The 18935-nt window shown below is 40.6% G+C and overlaps 1 protein-coding gene across 5 annotated transcripts in view; it reads right to left on the bottom strand.

Annotated features, from left to right (window-relative positions):
• FER (tyrosine-protein kinase Fer) overlaps positions 1–18935 on the bottom strand; it is a 163061-nt gene that overhangs the window by 130529 nt on the left and 13597 nt on the right. For all 5 annotated transcript variants that reach the window (XM_065218187.1, XM_065218194.1, XM_065218188.1 and 2 more), the window contains exon 2: positions 14295–14485. In XM_065218187.1, the coding sequence (XP_065074259.1) occupies positions 14295–14485 (191 nt within the window). The remainder of the gene's footprint in view (positions 1–14294; positions 14486–18935) is intronic.

Below are 18935 nucleotides of genomic sequence, written 5' to 3'. Positions count from 1 at the left end.
GAAAAACGCATCTGTCATGGATACCAAAATTAATTAAGTGTAATTTATTGTAAGATAGCCCTTTTTTGCTGTTTTAAAACAAATAAGATTTATTATATATTAAGACCACGTAGCCCTACGTCACCATTGCGTACAACCCTTGTAGGGCTGTCCCCCGATCGAATTTTCACACAAAATTAATTGTTTCTACTACTGATGGCTTCTAAATTTATTTACCTTTCCATATGAACCGTTGGATTTGATAAATAGTCACTGCATCTTGATTCCAAATTCGGCCTAAGGGTTTCAATTTCGTACAAACTCATAGGAGTATCACAATTGAATTTACTTCGTCATACGGGATGAAGACAAAGATGGAATGGAAAAATGGATTCGCTTGCAGTACTTCTTTTGTTTTTGAGAACGAAGGGTTTAAAAACTCATGATTCAGTGCTGATAACTAATACCAATCATCTACTATCTATTGAATCCTTTACAATTTCAGGTTAAGATATCTCTGCGGTATTAATGCTCCGAAATCCAATCGAAAAACCGGATGTCTGATGAGATTTTCGGACTTTGGCAAATCCTAGAACGTAACGAGACGTGCCGTTAATTCGGAACGGAAATCCGCAATTCTGAGCACTTCCAAGCGAGTAGCTTTCGACAAAAATCCTCCCGGGACATCACCATCATGATTCACTTTCCGAAAGCTTAATTCGCCTTTTGTCTCGTCCGATTTACAGCATTAGATCACAGGCGACCAGCAGCCCAGTAGTAGTTATTTCTACCATCATGCATCAGTCTCAATCTCCGTCGGTTCGCTGTCGGTGTGTCCCCATATATTTTCCTCGACCGACCAGATCAGGGACGACGAAAGCCAGACAGATTACACCGATGTGCGCTCGTCTCGAATGAAAAGCTGACGTCCCTTTCGCTTGGATTCCTTTCCGGAGACGAACAGAAATTCTGGACTGCTATAGATAAAACTACACCCCCCCCCCCCCCCCCTGCCACGATAGAGACGACGACGGTAGTGACTCGTGTCTCGAATCTGGTCTTTGTCTACCCAGAAAAGTGGAAATTACATCAGCACTGTAGTTGCACCAGTGCGCGTCGGTTGGCGAGGTCGGGAATCATTCCACCGGAATTAAGAAATATCTTTCCACTGCCGGATCGTCGGAGTATGTTCGGGGGAGGGGGTGTAAGATTTTACGATTTCCTAATAGAACTGCTCCATCTTTCTCGTTGCTTCCAATGGTGAGAGAGAGAGAGAGAGAGAGTCAAGTGGTGCTACAGGAGTACTTGCTGCATTCCAGACGACGGCGGAGAAGAAGAAGAAGAATGGTATCAGTCTGGGTGTTCCGGTTATTTCGAACCCAAATGGGAATTTCCTTAGCAGCCAGGAGGATGGGAGGAATGAAAACAAGTCCTTCCGAACTATAAAAGATTTTCCAGCGTGCCATACGTGTGCCAGTCTGGTAAAGTGGAAGAGTTTATGGGTCTCGACTCCGAGCGAGGGGTTGGTCAATGTTCGAAAATTTTCAATACCTGAACAACAGGCCACGCTGAGAAGATCCCTCGTCGCACCGGCAGTCATCTGGCGAACGAACCGGATGATGAACCGGATGGTTGTAAAAATTCAAATCGACGAAGAAAAAGGGAAACACCCAGACGGAAGAAGAAGATGCAGATGCTGATGGCTCTGCACTGCACTGGAATGTATGCAATTTTCCGTTCCACCATATCGGGGCAGAAAATGACCAAAACCCTACTAAGCTCGTCCGTTGTCGTCGGCGTTGTCGTCACTTGCAACAAAAAAGCAGCATCGATCGTTTTCGTCCGAGTAAAATGCCTTGAACAACTGATAAAAACTTAATGTGAAAAGTTTTTCCCCCAGTGCACCCATTTCCGGACTCTTTTTTTTCCGTTGAGGTAGGTGTTGATATGCCGGCATAGGTTTTCTTAAAGGGCATATCAACTGATGGGAAAATAACTTCCCTATCGGAGAGTAGGAGGCACTTCGTTCTGCGGTTTTAAATATCACAACGTGCGTCATGAAACTATTTTTTGTGCTCATAAGTTCGTTCGAATACTTCAACGCCATTATCATGCTCTCTTCATACGATGGGTTGTGAGTTACTGACTGCGAGAGGGAACTTTGCCTTTTTTTTGCTGAATAATCGTAAATCAGTGTAAGATAATTCGGTGACTTGGCTGCAACGCAAGTGATTAAATACAAAACACTCCTCGTAGGTCAGAAAAAAAGTTGCAGAAACTTGATTGCAAATGAAATTAGTTTCATAAAATTATCAAGAAATATGGCTACAGTACTGGAACCCGTGCATAGTGCGATAAAGCGAACTTCTAGGAGCTCGTATTTAGCACTTATTACTCGACCTTATCGTTGACGTAGACTACGTTAAGCTGTTTAGTGAACTTTTAGTGAATTTTCTAGACATTGATATTAACCTATCATTTTGGATCGTACTTAGTTAAACTTGACCAAATTCAGAAACAGTGCATATTTATTCTTTTACATTTCGTCCCCAAATTTCAATCAGATATGAATATTAGACTAGGAACATATGACGAAATTTAAACAAGTTCCCTACCTTAGTTTTTTGATTTGTGGAGGCTTTTTGACGAAAGTTAGGTTAGGTTATCTTTATTAGCGAGACTTTCAGCCAGAGGCTGGTTCATCTCTTGACGAATATTGGGGAACCCAGAAGAGGTCCCCACTAGTGACAGAGTTTTAAATAGCGGTGGGGAGCCAGAAGGGGCCCCCTAGTTATAGAGTTAATGAGGTGGGGTATCCAGAAGGAACCCACTAATTAAGAGAAATTGACAGTCCAGAAAAGACCTCCCTAGGTTCTTGTCAGTGAGTTAGGTCAGATGTTCTTATACATGTTGGCGTCCTTGATGAAACATATAACAGCTGCTTCGGTTAAAGGGTCATTGGCCAAGGCGTTTCTAATGTTCGTCGGGATCCCATAAAGATCCCTAATTCCCTGGAAACCTGGGCAATTCACTAAGAGGTGCTCTGCCGTCATCGTTGTGTTGCAAATATCACAGTGTTTTCGGAACGAAGTCGCACTTCGCATATTGTGAGTAGTACGAGTATGTCCTGAGCGGAGACGAGAAAGAATCAGTTGGTCATTACGGTTTGGGGAATCTTGCCACTTGGTGGTTCCCCTTTGATTTTACGGAGGAACGGTTCTCTTTTTCTGGTCCACTTCTGGGCCCAAGCATTCCGAAGTTTGAACTTCATCCAAGTCTTGATATCAGGTCCTGGAACGGTTTTAGTAGCGAGCCTTCCAGATCGACCCGTAGCCGCAAGATGGTCTGCTTCATAATTCCCCCGGATGTCGCAATACCCGGGGATCCATAGGAAGGTAGTGTTACCATCCTGGAATCGTCTAGCAACCGAGAGGTCAACGTGAAGGCTTGGTTCTGCCCATCCTTTTGTTCCGGTTCAATGTAGTCTCGACACTGGGGGGAGCTCCTGATGGGCCAGGTTCCTTAGAGCTCTGTTCCCCTCTCTGAAGAGACAGACTTACCAGGGTCTCGGCAACTTGGTACCGAAAAGGCAGGACACCGAAATCAACACATGCCGAGTCCGCAGGAGTGGACGGTAGGAGCCCAGCTGCAATACGGATGGCTTGATTATAAGTGGGACTTAGCCGCACAATGAAGAAGATTTTACTGTTGACGATGGCTCTGTTGGTTCCTGTTGGGGGGAGAGGTAGCTCATCGATTCTTCCGGTTCGCCTCCTAGCATCGTGCTATAAGGTACCAGGCGATAACCAGGGTAGTTGATCGATAGCTCGATGACGTCATTTCGTTGGCGTCTGCAATGGGGAATTCTCATAGCAGGCGTTGACGATGGGACGTTGTCGAGTTGTTGAATAGCAACTATCGTGGTAACTCACCGATTACCTGTCGATCTACCAAATTTGGAAAGACGTCTGCATATCACAAGAAATTGCGAGTAGCTGAGTGGAATGGAGATAAGTTAAGCATTGGGTACAGGACCAAGTCACCCCTGGGTGGTGCCAAAAGATGAGCGCAATAGAATCATCAAGTTGCCATAAGGCACGGAATGAGACTATTGCATGGCTGGGTAGTCAAAGTCTTCTATTCGTTAGTCATTTCAGGTGGATTAGAACAGGTTTAGGTGGGCGTTGGCCAGATTTGGATTTTTCAGATGTAATCCTGGATAGGACCCTGTCATTGAACGTCGCGTGAAAGTGGAACTTAATGAAGGCCTAAGTACTTTTTCGTAGGTTTTAGTTTTCGGATTTGAAAGATCGTCGGTTACAGTGGCTTGCTTACTGAGCAGAAAAACGCGGTCCCAGGTCCTTACATATCAAAGAGATTTATGGTAAAATCGCTTGTGTATCGTGTATTTTGCGAAACTCGTTGTTGTCGTTGGTTCCGGGTTTGAGTGGATACACAAATTTGAGCAACGGTATTATGTGATATGAGGGTCTCGGTGGCCTTAGAGCAACCGTTTTTGCTTACTGAGCAGAACATCATGAGTCTAATCTCAGGCCCATCCACATTCAAGATTCGTCAATCGTTTTATTTGTTAATATGACTACATGGTAATAACAGCAACTCGGTGATTAAAAAGGTGCTCGTCTGCCTAGTGGCAAACGTTTTAGCTTACTGAGCAGTAGACCGTGGGTTTAGTCCCAAGCTCCTTCGCGTTATATGATCGTTAGGACATCAATTCCGCTTATCGTTTACCAAAACGAACCCTGCTGCAAACCCAACCCTCTTATCCAACATCCCAGTGATTCCTCGTGGAAGTGCAGAGGTGTTCTCGGCTTCCATCAAAGCGAGTGTCATGTCAACACAATCCTTCCCATTCCTTTCTTGACCTGTGTTCGGGCGCGGCCAGCGCTGGTATTGCCTAATTCAAGATCACCAGTTTTTACACATTGAGGATGATTGCTAGTCCCAAGTATCGTCTATTGGTTCTCTGTGTAATTACAGCTGATCTGGCAGTAACAGAGTAGCAACCGTTTGCGGTCAATCAAGCTCAAGCTCAAGCTCAAGTCTAAGCATAATGTTCCTGTTGTTACTAAGATGAGGGCTGGAAAGTGTCCGCAATAACCTAAGTCTTGTGCGGCAGCTGTTCCGTACATAGTTAAAATGGGGAGCGAAGCTTAACGTCCGGTCCAAGAGCACCCCAAGTGACCGTCTTCCGGAAAGGTATTGTGATACCATCACACTTAATGGCTGATTGTAATGGACGGTGTGAGGACCGGCAGATGTGAGAGACTACGCTTTTGTCGGTTGAGAGCACGAATCCCACCTGGGACGGCCATCTTTGTGTGACCGATACAGCTGCCTGAAGTTTCCTATGAAGGGCTTTGAGGGTACGGCCAATTGCCAAGAGAGTTACGTCGTCTGCATAAACGAAAATATAAATCTCCTTTGGAAAAGGAGCCTCATAGGTCCCGTTTATTGCGACCAGGAAAATAGTGACCACATCTTCCGCTCCAATTGAGGAGTGGTGGTTCCCGATTAGGACCTGGAAGGTCCGGCCGCAGAGAAAATGTCTAATGAAATGTAGGATGTGGCTTCACGAAACAATTCCCAAAAAATACCAGTAGCTCCATCACTAGTTTTAATTTAGGTCTCTGAAGCAAAGAAAACAGAGCCGGTAGTAGGTATGTGACATAATAGTAATGATTTTAGTGACTAAAATAACAAAAATAGTAACCAAATAGTGACTTTAAATGAAAAAAAAGGTGACCAATAATGACAGTGATTGAAAAGAGGGAGACATTAGGGAGGCTCAGTTATTCAACTTCAAAATCAAATCAAAAGCTTGACTGGTTCTAATTCAGCAGTTTTGTAGAGTTATTCCCTATCGATTGGTATATTTTGATTTAAATTTCATCTATCAAGGACAAAGTTATAATCGTTCAAAACCGAACACCTTTTCGTGACGGTCGCATTGCACGTAAAAAAAAATTGAAGGCCACATTTATTAAATTTTTCTCAGTTCAAAGTACCGCAAATGAATGTCTTTTGGTTTCAAAATTTTGTTTGAGTCCAAGATTTTGAAATTTTTTGAAATCTTTAGTCTCAGACATTTGATTTATTTTAAGCTAGAAATTAAAAAGTCCGGCATTTCAAATATCAGTCACAGAGTCTTGATGACCTGAAATCTTTTGTTATCATGATAATTCACAAAGCTTTCGAAGCCTCGAAATCTTGAGAACTTTCTCAAATCTGAATCTTTCGTTACTTCGTTACTCTTCTCTAGTCACTTTCTACTTTCTCTAGTATTCCATTCATATTTTTGCATACACTCTAGGTATTGACTACAAACTCTCCTTCGAATTCTCCCGAAAATTCTCTTGGAATATTTCCCAGCGTTTTAAGAGTATTTTCCCAAAACTTAAATGTAATTTATTTGTGAAATACCTTTGATTTCTGCTCAAGAGTTCTGTGAAATGTTCCTCTAAATTCACATGGAATTATCATGTTCTACTATTGGCAACTCGACATCAGCTGCATTTTGTAGAGCGTATATTTAAATTGAAGAAAAATGTGGCATAACAGGATTGCTCAATCGTAAAAATGTAATGTAATGTGTTGTACATTTTGACTATAGTTTTAAGATGTATTGTATTGTGACCTAGAATCCTCGGCTCTGTAAAGTTAATTCGTTAGAGCTTTATCAAATAAATTAATAAACAACATTTCAGAATTCTTTTAAAATTATCCATAAAATTCACCTTATAGCTCCTACTAAATTTTCTAAACATTCCCTAAATGTTTTTAATTTTTCTGAAATTCCCGCTAAATCATGTTTTGAACTCCCGTGGTATTTCTTTGCAGAATTCCATTTGAATACTGCTAGAATTCTCTTCAGGATACTTTTGGAATTCTTCTCAGTTCTACCTTGAAATTCCCCTTAGTATTCATGCTCTCCTTGCATATTCCTTGGAATTATTCTAAGGAGGAATTAGGATGATTTTTTAACAGCTTTGAAAGTAATCCACAGATTTTTCTTGTAGTTCTCCTTATTTACATTTGTATACTTCTTAGAGTTTCTTTAGAATTCTCTAAATAAGTCGCACAATAGTCTAAATATTCTATGAAAATTATCATCGAAATACTTTTGAGTTCAAGAACCTTGAGAATTTTCCAATTATTTTTGTTTGTTTTTAAATCTGTGATCGTGGAAAATTGTCGAAATTTCTAACTACACATCCGATTTTTTTTTAGAGTTCCCCAGTCTTTAAGATTCATCCTTGTCTGTGAGATGTCTTTAGATGTAAATTAATCAAAACATTTTCTAAAATAATTTCTATGCCCCAAATACACACAAATGACCCAAAAAGGTCAATACCGTTCAAAAGCTTACGAAAAATCCCAAAATTAAAATTTTAGAGACTAAATATGAAAAGCTTTGCAATTAAATTCGAATAATTTGTTGCAATCTTCTGGGCTGTCCATAAACTACGTATACAGATTATCAAACAAAATATAGCTTGTATGGACCTTAGAACACATCCACCTCACACCCAAGCTATCTACGGTACTTGAAGGACCGCCCCTTAGTCAAAATTCAGGATCAGGAATTTTTCAAAATACTGAATAGATATTTTAAGAGGGAATCAGGGAGGGAGGTTCAGTCAGGAATCCTTATTGGTAATAGGTAATGGGGACGTGAATAAGGAACCGCGAATAAGGATACTCACAGATTATGGGATTTTCACTAATAGGGGCTGTGGTCATTTGTTTCAATATAGCTGTCTTCGACATAGTTGTTGTACTGGGGTAGATCAACAAGCCTGTCTCATTCGATTCAGAGGCGCTTCACTTTCATATTATTTATCAAGGGCGGTATATTACATGGAATTTGGGTCCAAAATAGAATATCTCTCGATCCTGGTCATGTAGAAAGTTGCTGTCTGCAGAAAAGTTGTTCAAGTGACCAAGTCCTTTCGGGTGGTGGTTCAGAACTCACTCACTACGCGGCGCTGTTGTGCACGTGAACTTCCTGTACAACCTGTTTATCTAGATCGTTTCCATATAGAAGGTTACTGTCTTTAGCAAAGTTGCTCAGATGCCAACGGTCTTCCGGATGGGGTTCATATTAGTTCAGAAATCTCCCACTACGAGGCACTAGTGTACATGTGAACTTCCTGAATATGCTATGTCTCGAAAGCCTGCTCATATAGGATGTTGCTGTGCAATGTGAATATTTCCGGAACATGGGGCGGATATCGATGCAAAACGCCATTTTGGATTCCAATATGGTGGTCATCTGTTTTAGAAATACTGTCAAATACCTTACAATATGGGTATTTTCCGAACGGGGACGACGATTTGCGGTTGAAAATTGATGCAAGATGCCATTTTGTAATCCAAAATGGCGGCCATCCGTTTTAGAAATACTACCCTACAATATGGGTATTTTCGTAAAGAGACCGACGTGTAGATGTCAAAATTCTATGCCCACTGCCATTTTGAAATCCAAGATGGCGGCCATCGGTTTTAGAAAAAAATGTCAAATACACAACAATATGGGTATCTTCGGAACGAGGATGACTTGTAGATGTTAAAATACGATGTCCACCACCATTTTTAAATCCGTCGGTTTTTGAAAAAAAAAACTGCCATATACGCTACAATATGGGAATTTCTGAAACTAGGACGACTTGTAAAGGTCGAACGTCGATGTTGGACACCATTTTAGAATGCAAGATGGCGGCCATCAGTTTTAAAATTCTGCCAAATTCCCAAAAAATATGGGTATTTCCGGAACGGTGATGGCGTGTGTAGATGTCAAATATCGATTTTGGACACCATTTTGAAATCCAAGATGGTGGCCACTGGTTTTAGAAAAACTGTCAAATACCCAATTTTCGGAACGTCCCGTGTCATTTTGGAATCTGGATTTTTTTATATAATGCGTTTATTTTTCAAGGCTCATTTGCTGTAGCTTTGCGGAGCCTGTATTCATTTTTTAGATTATAAAATTACTTAAGATGCTGGACATCAGTTTTTGAATAAAGAGCTTTCAAATACTCTACAATATAGAAATTGTGGGAACGGGGACGACATGTACAGGTTAAAAATCTATGCCACTGACAATTTGAAATCCAAGATGGCGGTCATCGGTTTAAGAAAAACCTACAAGGGTTGTACAATGGTGACGTAGGACTACGTGGTCTTAATATATAATAAATCTTATTTGTTTTTAAACAGCAAAAAAAGTTATCTAACATTAAATTCCACTTAATTAATTTTGGAATCCATGACAGATATGTTTTTCGACTACAATGTGCAGTCAGTGTCATTCTCACTAAACCCAAGTAACAATTTGGGTTTTATGAGGGTTCTGTATACCATGATTTAGACTTGTAGTATGCTATAAAACTTCAATAAAACTGGCAATGTTGCTTGGGAAGACTTATCAAAAACCTAACCCCCTTAAGTACTCATCCCGTAGGTAAAAATGTCAAGACCACAGGTATAAAAATGAAACTGCAGCGTGTAGAATCGGAACCTACCTAACTAATAATAATCCAAGATTTAAGTAAAGGAGAAAAATCTATTCAAATCTCTAATAAGGAATGTTAACTGCAGCAGGATCTTGCGTTTTGTGTAGGAATAGGAATTTGAACGGGGTTCTCTCATCGACAAACCGACATGAATGACCTTACAAATTACCATGACATTTCTGATCAAAGCACTAAACTGACATCTGCCACCGTGTTCGAGAAAAATGTGTATCCTAGCCACGAGCACGCGTACAAATGTATGAGTTGGTTCGTGTCTAATCTATCGCGGACAAATTATTTTTTATGTAGATAAAAGAATTCTATGGTTTCGACAGATATTTGAATCGGCCGTTACGAATTCTCGATCAAGAGTTGAGTTTAAGTTTCATGTCGGTTTGTCGGTGGTTCTCTCTGTTTATACTTTTTAGGATGACATAGATGGCCCACAGCGACTCACGAAGAGCTACTGATTCCGATCAATGTGGCTTCTTCCTCCTTCTATGGATGCACATGTGGGCTGCAGCTCGCTGCTTGCGGGGAGCCTTTAGTTGTGTACTGGAGAACACCACCACTCACCACGCGGTGATTGAATAAACACCGTTTGGTGAGACCGGATGTAATTCAACTTTGAAATCTGTGTTAGGGAAATCGCTTTTCGCAGGCAATCGGTGATAATTTTAATTATCATAGCAACAGTTACACATTTGTGCAATTTTCAGTAGTGACGCTCTGAAAAATTATGAAGCCTTAAATTTAGCTGATGCGTAGAAATATTTCTGATCGATTGGTGATAAAATTATTGAAATTGGTCCAGGGGCAGCTGAGTTATTAACGTTCAAATTCTTTCATAATTTTGTTACATGTTCCATTTTCGGCTTTCACAAAGTGTACCCCCATATAGAAATTACAGACGTAGTCCTTCGTCAAAAAACTCAGCGTTGGGAGGAAATGCTATACAGGTCGGACTCGATTATCCAGGGGTTCGATTAGCCGAGGGTTCGATTATCCGGGGCTGAATTATGCAGAGGAAATGGCTAGATTATCCGGAGTCATATTTTTTTCTCTGTAGTAAAGTAAGTAGTAAGAGTAAGAGTAAGTGAAAGCAAGAAGCAATAACTATTGATGCATTCTAACCACATTGAGCCAATTTGTACTTGATAGAGATAAACAAAGTGATATAGAAAGGTTATGCGTCCATACCACACCATTCTGAGCTATGAGGTGACTTATTGGATAGACAAAGATTTCTGATCACCTGATGGTCTTTGAAATATTTTCAGAGCCCCCTTGCGTCATGAGAGAATTTTCAAGAGATGTGATTTGAATTGATGAACAGTTTGAGATCTTCTGATTAACCTGAAATCTTGAAAAAAATATCCAGACGACTGTATGGATATCTTAAAACACATGAAGGACTTTGGAATAATTTCTAAGCTGCCGTGTTTCATATGAGAGAAAATCTGAAAAATGCGATATGGACTACGGAATACCTGGATATGTTTAAAATGATAATTAATCAATCTGAAATCTTGAAAAAACCTGAGGTGGAGATGTGATTTGATTTGTTGGGTAGTTGAAGATCTTCAGAATGATGTCTGATCAAGCTGAAGTCTTATACAAATGTTTTGAGGATATTTTGGAGATCTATGATCACCTGGAGATCTTTGTAATAAATGCTAAGAAACCCGGTATCTTGAAAGGATATGTGGGAGATATTTTTTTTTACTAGGCTCAGTCGTATGTGACACTTTGCGGAGCCAAAATCAGTAATATTTGAATTTACATTTCAAATAGCAGTAGTTCTAGGTTAGTATTGGGTACCAATTACTCGTGGCGGGCTCGAGGTTAATGGGTAACAATTTCGATTGGAAGGAGCTAGGTAGGAAACTGGTTTCTGAAGCCTTCTTCAGATACTGCTCTGGGACGGTTGACCAAATCCTGGCTGGGCTGGGAGATATGATTTGAATTGTTGTGCAGTTGAAGATCTTGAGAATGATACCTGATCAAACTGAAGTATTAAACAAATATTTGCGGACTTTCGGAGATGTCTGATCACCTGAAGCTCTTTGGAATAATTTCTAGGCAACCTGCTTTTGGGGAGAATAACTGAGATATGTGATTTGAAATGTTGGGCAGATTAAGATCTTCAAAATCATACATGATCAAGCTGAAGCCTTGAACAAATATCCTGAGAACCTTTTGGAAATCTCTAATCTCTAAAAGTCTTTGAAATAATTTCTGAGCAATCTGGTATTTGAGAGAATAGCTGGGATATGTGATTTGAATTGATGAGCAGTTGTAAATCGTTAAAATGATCAACCTAATCAAGCTGAAGTCTTGATCAAATATTTTGAGGAATTTTTGGCGATCTATGATCACCTGGGGATCTTTGGAATAATTTCTGAGCAACCTGGTGTTTAGGAGAATAGCTGGAAAATGTGAGTTGAATTGTTGTGCAGTTAAAGATCTTCAGAATAATACGTGATCAAGCTGAAATCTTGAACAAATAACCTGACGACTTCTTAGAGGTCTAGATATTTGTTCAAGACTTCAGGTTGGTCAGGATTTTTTTTATGAATTTTAACTGTCCGTCATGCCACGTTGGAAGATCAAAGTTTTTCATCAATTTGACTGGATATTGCAAGGCCTTGGATCAGGTGTATCAACAATTGAAATCTCAATGCTTAAATCTTCTCACATGTTACCAGAATTCTCATAAACTTTTCCATCTAATCAATAATCTTCGCCCGCTGGATTTTGTTTTATATTTTTATGATTTCTGGTTTATTAGGTTTTATTCTGGAGATCATAAATGATCCAAATCAGTAGAGTCAAAGTCAGTTCTCTATCAAATCTTAAACTCTCCTCTACTCGATTTCTCAATGCACACAAGATTGTGCTTTTAGTCCCAGGCTTCTTCACATTATTTCATTATGGTCATATCACTTCCCTCCAATGGTAAACTCTTTCAACTCGATGATAAGTGGTGTGTCGCAATGAGAAGGGCTCGGTGCCATAATGGCGACTGTTTTTGATTACTGAGCAGCAGTTCGTGGACTCAGTTCCAGTAATCAGCATGCATACTTTATATTCAATATTAGATATATTAGGAACGATTATGCATACACCAAAACAGTGTTTTGATTCCAATGTACACAACCTGTGACCGAAGTAGACCAAAAACAAACTTCAAAGAGCGACCCATTTCACTTTTCAACAACAAAAAAGTGCAATTATTGCTTGCAATGCCCGACGTTGACAACCCCCTTGTAGCAGAACCCAATGTCCAATCTTCCACCAGTGTCTCTGTGAACACTCCCGGCCTTTGAATTCAAACCGTGTGCAGCGCCGAGGACTGTTTGGCACCGTCGCCGTCGCTTGGTGGATTTCGCGTGTCTGTCTGTCCGCCGACCGATCCGGACAGCAAATAATACCGGGTGTAGTAAAATGGGTCGACGTATATTTATTTGCTACCTACTAATGTCATATTGTGAGCGTCGTCGCCATCGTTGTCACCGGGTTGCAGTTGTTCCCTCCGCGGCAGGACAGTGACTCACATAGATATAGATATGTATACGGAAAATCTTCCGCATCGTTCGAGTGGGACAGTAATTAACAACCAACCATATGCCGAAAATTGCCGCTGTCACCCTACAGGAGTTGAATGTTTTGCTCTAGCTTCTTTTTTCGGCAGCATGAATGGGCGCATTGCGCTTTCGCTGTTTGCAGTAAAGAGTAGTGTTGTTCAACGCTTGTTTGTATGATTCTTTGACGTTGTGGGAAGGGTATCAAAGTTTGCTTTAAAATAAGCACAAATGCTATGAAAGTTACTGCAATCGGTTATACCGTATCTGAGATATTCCCAAATTCTCCATGATGAATCTTGTCCTAATTGTCCGACAAGCATAGAGCCAACTTAGTGTCATTACTACTGGTACTAGTAGGTGAATTATCCCATCGTTTTTCCCCACCACTAACGGTAAATATCGCCGTCGATGTGAGTTCTGTTCCAACGACGACAAACACGACCTGGCTGGCTCTGGCTCCGGCACCAACAAAGCTATAAATGTTGCATGTTGTGAGTGCTGGACACTTGAACTGATGGCGCACTGTTTTCTCATTCTCACATGCCCAGCTGCTAGCTCCACACACGCACAGCCAGAAAGGGCAAACATCCGTCCGTCGTCATAACTACTTTGGGGTGGTGTACGTAGAGTGCTGACAAGCGATCGACCGAAGAATTTATCAATTTGGGATTTTTTTTTTGGAGAGGGACCTGTCCGGAACCTGCTGCCGAAGATCCAGAAGCATTCTGGAAAATGACGTTCTCAGCAATTTCAGAGACCTCATTGACCCTAATTACTTCCCGTTCGCTGAATTCCACGCATGACAGCTCATCGTGCGAATTTGTGCAAATCTCATCGCACAGTGCGTTTTTGCTTGTTTCCTCGCGCGAAAGCGAAAACTCGTTTAAATCGGCAATTTACAGCAAATTAGTCATACCCATATCTCCGTACCCACACTAATAGCTTCCATACGCAGTGATTCACTGCGCGGTAGTAATTCAATAGAGGCACGCAATTCCCGTGGTTCGTGGATCTCTCCAATATTTAACATCAAATATGCATCTTTAATCTAATCGTTGATCACACACGTGCCTTATCAGCAGAATCACATGTTTGTTGCTTTGGGTAAAAATGCACTACGCTAGAACCCAGAGCGCCATTTAATTTCAAACCAACGGGGTTCTACGGTATAGTAGGAGAAGAAAGTACTTACATGGCTGAATTTCGTTGCAATCTTGGTGTGCTCTTCCTGGTACTGCTTTCGCACCCGCCGTTTGTCCTGGTACAAATGGGCCAACTTGTCCAGACAGACCGACTCCAGCTGTTCGGCGTTGGCTTTGATCTGCTTGGCCGTGTGCTCCAGTTCCTCCATGAAGGTCCGCCAGGCCCGGGTGATGTGGCTGCCTGTGTGATTGGAGTATACGGTCAAAAGGATGGAATTAGTTTTCACGCTCATTAATGGTTCGTGGCATTGCCAGTGTCGGAAGATTATTTCCAGAAAAGAATGTCGTTGGAATTTTTAAATCTAAACGTATTAATTTGATGGATTTGGCAAGCTCGCAGCATTTTGACCGTTTGTAAGCTCGTTTGCAGCTACTGTCACCCGAAAAAATCGTAGACCGGACCGGGAATCGAACCCAGCCACCTCCAGCATGGTCTTGCTTTGAAGCTGCACCTTTACCGACTGAGCTAAAGGAGGCCTGAAAAACATATCTCGTGTTCTTATTGTCTTCGTTCGGTAGTTTTTGAACTAAAGTATGATTCCAAACGCTTAATTTACTTGTTAACGCAGAAATCGTGGATCTACTTAATGTTTTCTGCTCGATAGGCCCGATGTGACATCACACTGAAAAGGAAACTGAAAACTCAACTACATTTTTCTACTTGATCACAAAACGAGTATTCAATTTACAGTATTCTGTCAAAAATAGTGATTTTATAAAACTAGTCGTTCTGATGGCATACCAAATGAATGTTTGATGTTTTAGACTAATTCAATTAGAACCTCAAAAACATATAAATATGTACGATAGGAACCTTTAAAGCGAAAGATTCTATAGAAAGACTAAACCTCCAAGTGTCTACTGCCTGAAAAAAAAAAAAACAGAAAACCGGGAATTCTCAGGGAATTCAATTTCTCCTGAAAATACCTGGAAGTCTCAGGGAATCTTATTATTACTCAATATTCATAGTTATTTTCATTCACACATTTGAAATCGGAGCATAAGTCCTCGTATTGTTTTTTTTTGAGAATAATTAGGGGGTGAAGGGGATGCTAAAAGGAGGATTACAATTAAATCTGAGAATAACTCCAGGAGATCTTCAAACAGATTCCAAAAAGTAATTCCAGAAGAGATTGCCAAACAAATTAAGGGGAGAAATCTAAGGAATTTATGAGGAGACTGTAAATGAATTCTTAGGACGCTTTCAATGTGAGTAGAATTCCAAGGGAAGGAGTGAGATTCAAAAAGAAACCTGAAATGAATTTAATGAAAATTCTGAGAAATCTGAAATGAATTTATTGAAAATTCTGGGAATTGCTTTGAAATTATCCTCATTAAGAAATCCCATGGAAAGGGATTTCTTAATAAGGAGAATTTCAAGGCAATTCCTAGAAAAAATTAATAAAATTGATTCGGAGGATAATTGCGAGAAGTATTCTAACTATATTCTAATGATATTTTTTAGAGAATTCAGAGATGCGTTTCAAGTTAATTTCTGAAATAATTCCATAAGAGTTTCGGGAGAATACGAGCGAATGATGAGGAGAACTCCAAGCAAATTTTCATGAGAAATCTCCGTTGAATATGTAATGGACTATTCTGAAGTCTGCAGAACAACTTGAAAGTTCCCAAAATATTCCTGAAGTTAATGAAACTGCCTTGAAGCTCTTTTGTAGTTTGAGAAACAAGCCCGATGCTCAAAATACTTCTCAGCTTTGTTGTTAACTTCTCTAAACTTTTTCGGACCTTCTAAAGTTTCCACGATTTTCCTAACAGTCATGAATCTTCTCTTAAGTTTTAACAATTCACTGAATTTCTCTAAACTTCTTTAAAATTTATGTAATTTCGCTGCTCTGGAATATCTCTGCTCTGAGGATATCTGTTCTTTTTTTTCAGCGAGATCAATATCTTTCTTGAAGTTCTCGAAACTTTTCTAAAGTGTTTGCAGTTTTCATGAAGCTTGTTGTATTACCCTGAATTTAATTGAATTGTTCTAAACAAAATTTAAGCTCCCGTGAACTTTTAGACTTATGTGAAAACTCTTAAGTTCTCTGAAAATTTGGGAACTTCTTGAAATTTTCCGCTAATTTAGTGAAACTAATGGAACTGAACTCCCCTGAAATTAGCCTTGTTTTTGGAGCTTTACTAAACTTATTTGAAATGCTTCCGAAATGTCGATATAAGTTCCTGAAGTTCTCGGATCTTCCCTAGGGTTCCATAGACTTTTATGAAGTTCTCGAAATGTTCCTGAAGATCCCTGTACTTCTTTGAAGATTTCGAAGTTATTCTGAAATTTCGACGAAATAATTAATATAGTATAGATTTTCACTTTGAGAACTTTGTCAATTTTTCGAAACTAATTCATACCTTCTTCAATAGTCTAGAGTTTCCTGATGTTTTCAAAACCGCCCAAAATATTTCCCAATTTCCTTAAAATTCTCTAGACTGCCCTGAATATCTTAGGATTTTTTTAAAAGAACCCACAATTTTACTGGAATTGATTGAATTGCCTTTGAGTTCTACAATTTTCCTTAAGTTTTATAAAGTTGACGGAGTTGTCTGGGTGTAATACCAAGGTTTATTCGAGAGAGTATGTAGGGAGCGTCAATTTCTCCTAACAGCAGCTTCGCAACAAATACTCCCCCCTATTCTGCGAGTCACGTGACTCTCTCTCACCGGTGAGGTGACAATTGTCACCTCACCGGTGACAGAGAGTCACGTTACTCGCAGAATAAGGGGGACTGCTTTCTGTTGGCTTCGCCTGCTTTCCAGAGTTGTCATTCCTAGCAGGCGACAGCGACTCTCGTACGGTGGTAAATCGTTTGGGTTATTCCAAGACAGGAACCGGAGCGCGTATCTTACGAATCGTGATTGAACTGCTTCTATCCTTTTTATCCAGACCTCGTGGTGAGGACTCCACACGACAGAAGCAATCAAGCTCCACTCCAAGATCCCTGATGCTTGTGACTCTTTCCAATGCTTCTCCACGAATCGTGTATGGCCAGCAGATTGGAGATTTCTTACGGGTGAAAGATATCACGGCACATTTTTTCACACTTATAACGAGATGATTCCTGACACACCAGCCTTCGAAGAGATCAATATACTGTTGAAGCTTCTGGCAGTCTTCTATAGATCGTATTATCAAGTACAATTTTAGATCATCTGCATACAAGATTTTTCATCCGTCTGGTAGGAGAGAGCAGACATCGTTGAAAAACAGGGAAAATAACAGTGGTCCAAGATTGCTTCCTAGTGGAACTCCTGAGCTGTTGCTGAAAGTGTGCGACTCAAAAGTGCCAAGTTTCACGCAAAGACGACGGTTCACAAGGTAAGATTCCATCCATTTGACAAACCGAGTTTCAACTCCTAAGCGTTCGAGTTTTGCGAGCAGGATTCGGTGATTGACACGATCGAATGCGGCATTTAAGTCCGTATACATGGAATCCATTTGATGACCATCGTGCATACTTAGAAGGCAGCTAGATGTGAACTGAATCAAGTTAGTGGCAGTGGATCTCCCTGAAAAAAAAACCATGTTGATCCGGGGATATGTACATCTTAGCAGCACGAATTAGCATGTTGTACACCAGTATCTCCAACAGCTTCGACCCAGCACACAATACTCCACGGTAATTTGCGATATCTCTTTTGTCTTTCCTTCCATTTATCGGGAAATACAGAGTCTGAAAGTGATTTATTGCAGATAAATCTCAAGGGCCCACAGACATTCTCAGCACATTTTTTCAGAACGGTAGCAGGAATTCCATCTGGTCCAGCTGACAGCGAAGGCTTCATTTTCCGGCACATCCGTATCTGCGATGTCACCTACGCGGAAGTTGAGAGCATTCGCTGGAACATCCGAAAGAGCAATTCTTATTTGATCTTCGTCCACCATAAGTTCGTCAAATACGCTTGCAAAGTTTTCAGCGAACAGGTTACATACACCATCAATAGAGTCAGAGGATTCGTCTCCCAGGAACATGTTCGTTGGAAGGCCATTTTCCTTTCTTTTGTTGTTAACAAACGTCCAGAATCTTTTCGGGTTTTCTTTGAGATCTGATTGAAGCCGACGAACATGTCTTGCATACAAAAAGCGATTATACTTTTTGTATCTGTTACTAGCAACACAGAAATTTCTCTTGGAGAAGGGGTTCTTGTCCCTCGAGTATTTCCTCAGTGCTGCTGCTCTCTCACGTTTGAGTTGTCGGAGATGGCTATTTGACCATAGCGGTGATGGGCGAGAACGTGGTGGAGGGACATGTTCACGGAACAACTGGTGCAAGATGATGGTGAACACATCAACTGCTTCATTAACGTCAACAGACTCATACAGTCGGGACCAGTCGATGGAAGAGAGAGCCAGATTCAGAGCGGCAAAGTCAGTTTTACTGAAGTTGAACTCTCTGTCGTCGTTTAATTCTTCAAACCTGGTGGGCGGAGAACACTGCAGTAGAACTTGGAATGGCGGATGTAATTGATCCACGCTTGTTAGTGGTTCAGGGGGCTCAGAGACGTCACATAATGGTCTGGTGTCTGCGTTAACGAACAAAAGGTCTAAGGTTTTGTTTCCTACATTTTTGATCGAAATCAACTGCTTTGTACAAAGTACAAAGTAGAGCAATACTGGA

This window comes from Ochlerotatus camptorhynchus, unplaced genomic scaffold (genome assembly GCF_037179485.1).
Source record: "Ochlerotatus camptorhynchus isolate MF236.1 unplaced genomic scaffold, CSIRO-AGI_Acam_v1.1 ptg000084l, whole genome shotgun sequence".
NCBI classification, from domain to species: domain Eukaryota; kingdom Metazoa; phylum Arthropoda; class Insecta; order Diptera; family Culicidae; genus Ochlerotatus; species Ochlerotatus camptorhynchus.
Note: the sequence above shows the minus strand (reverse complement) of the source record. Positions and strands in the feature narration are given on the sequence as shown.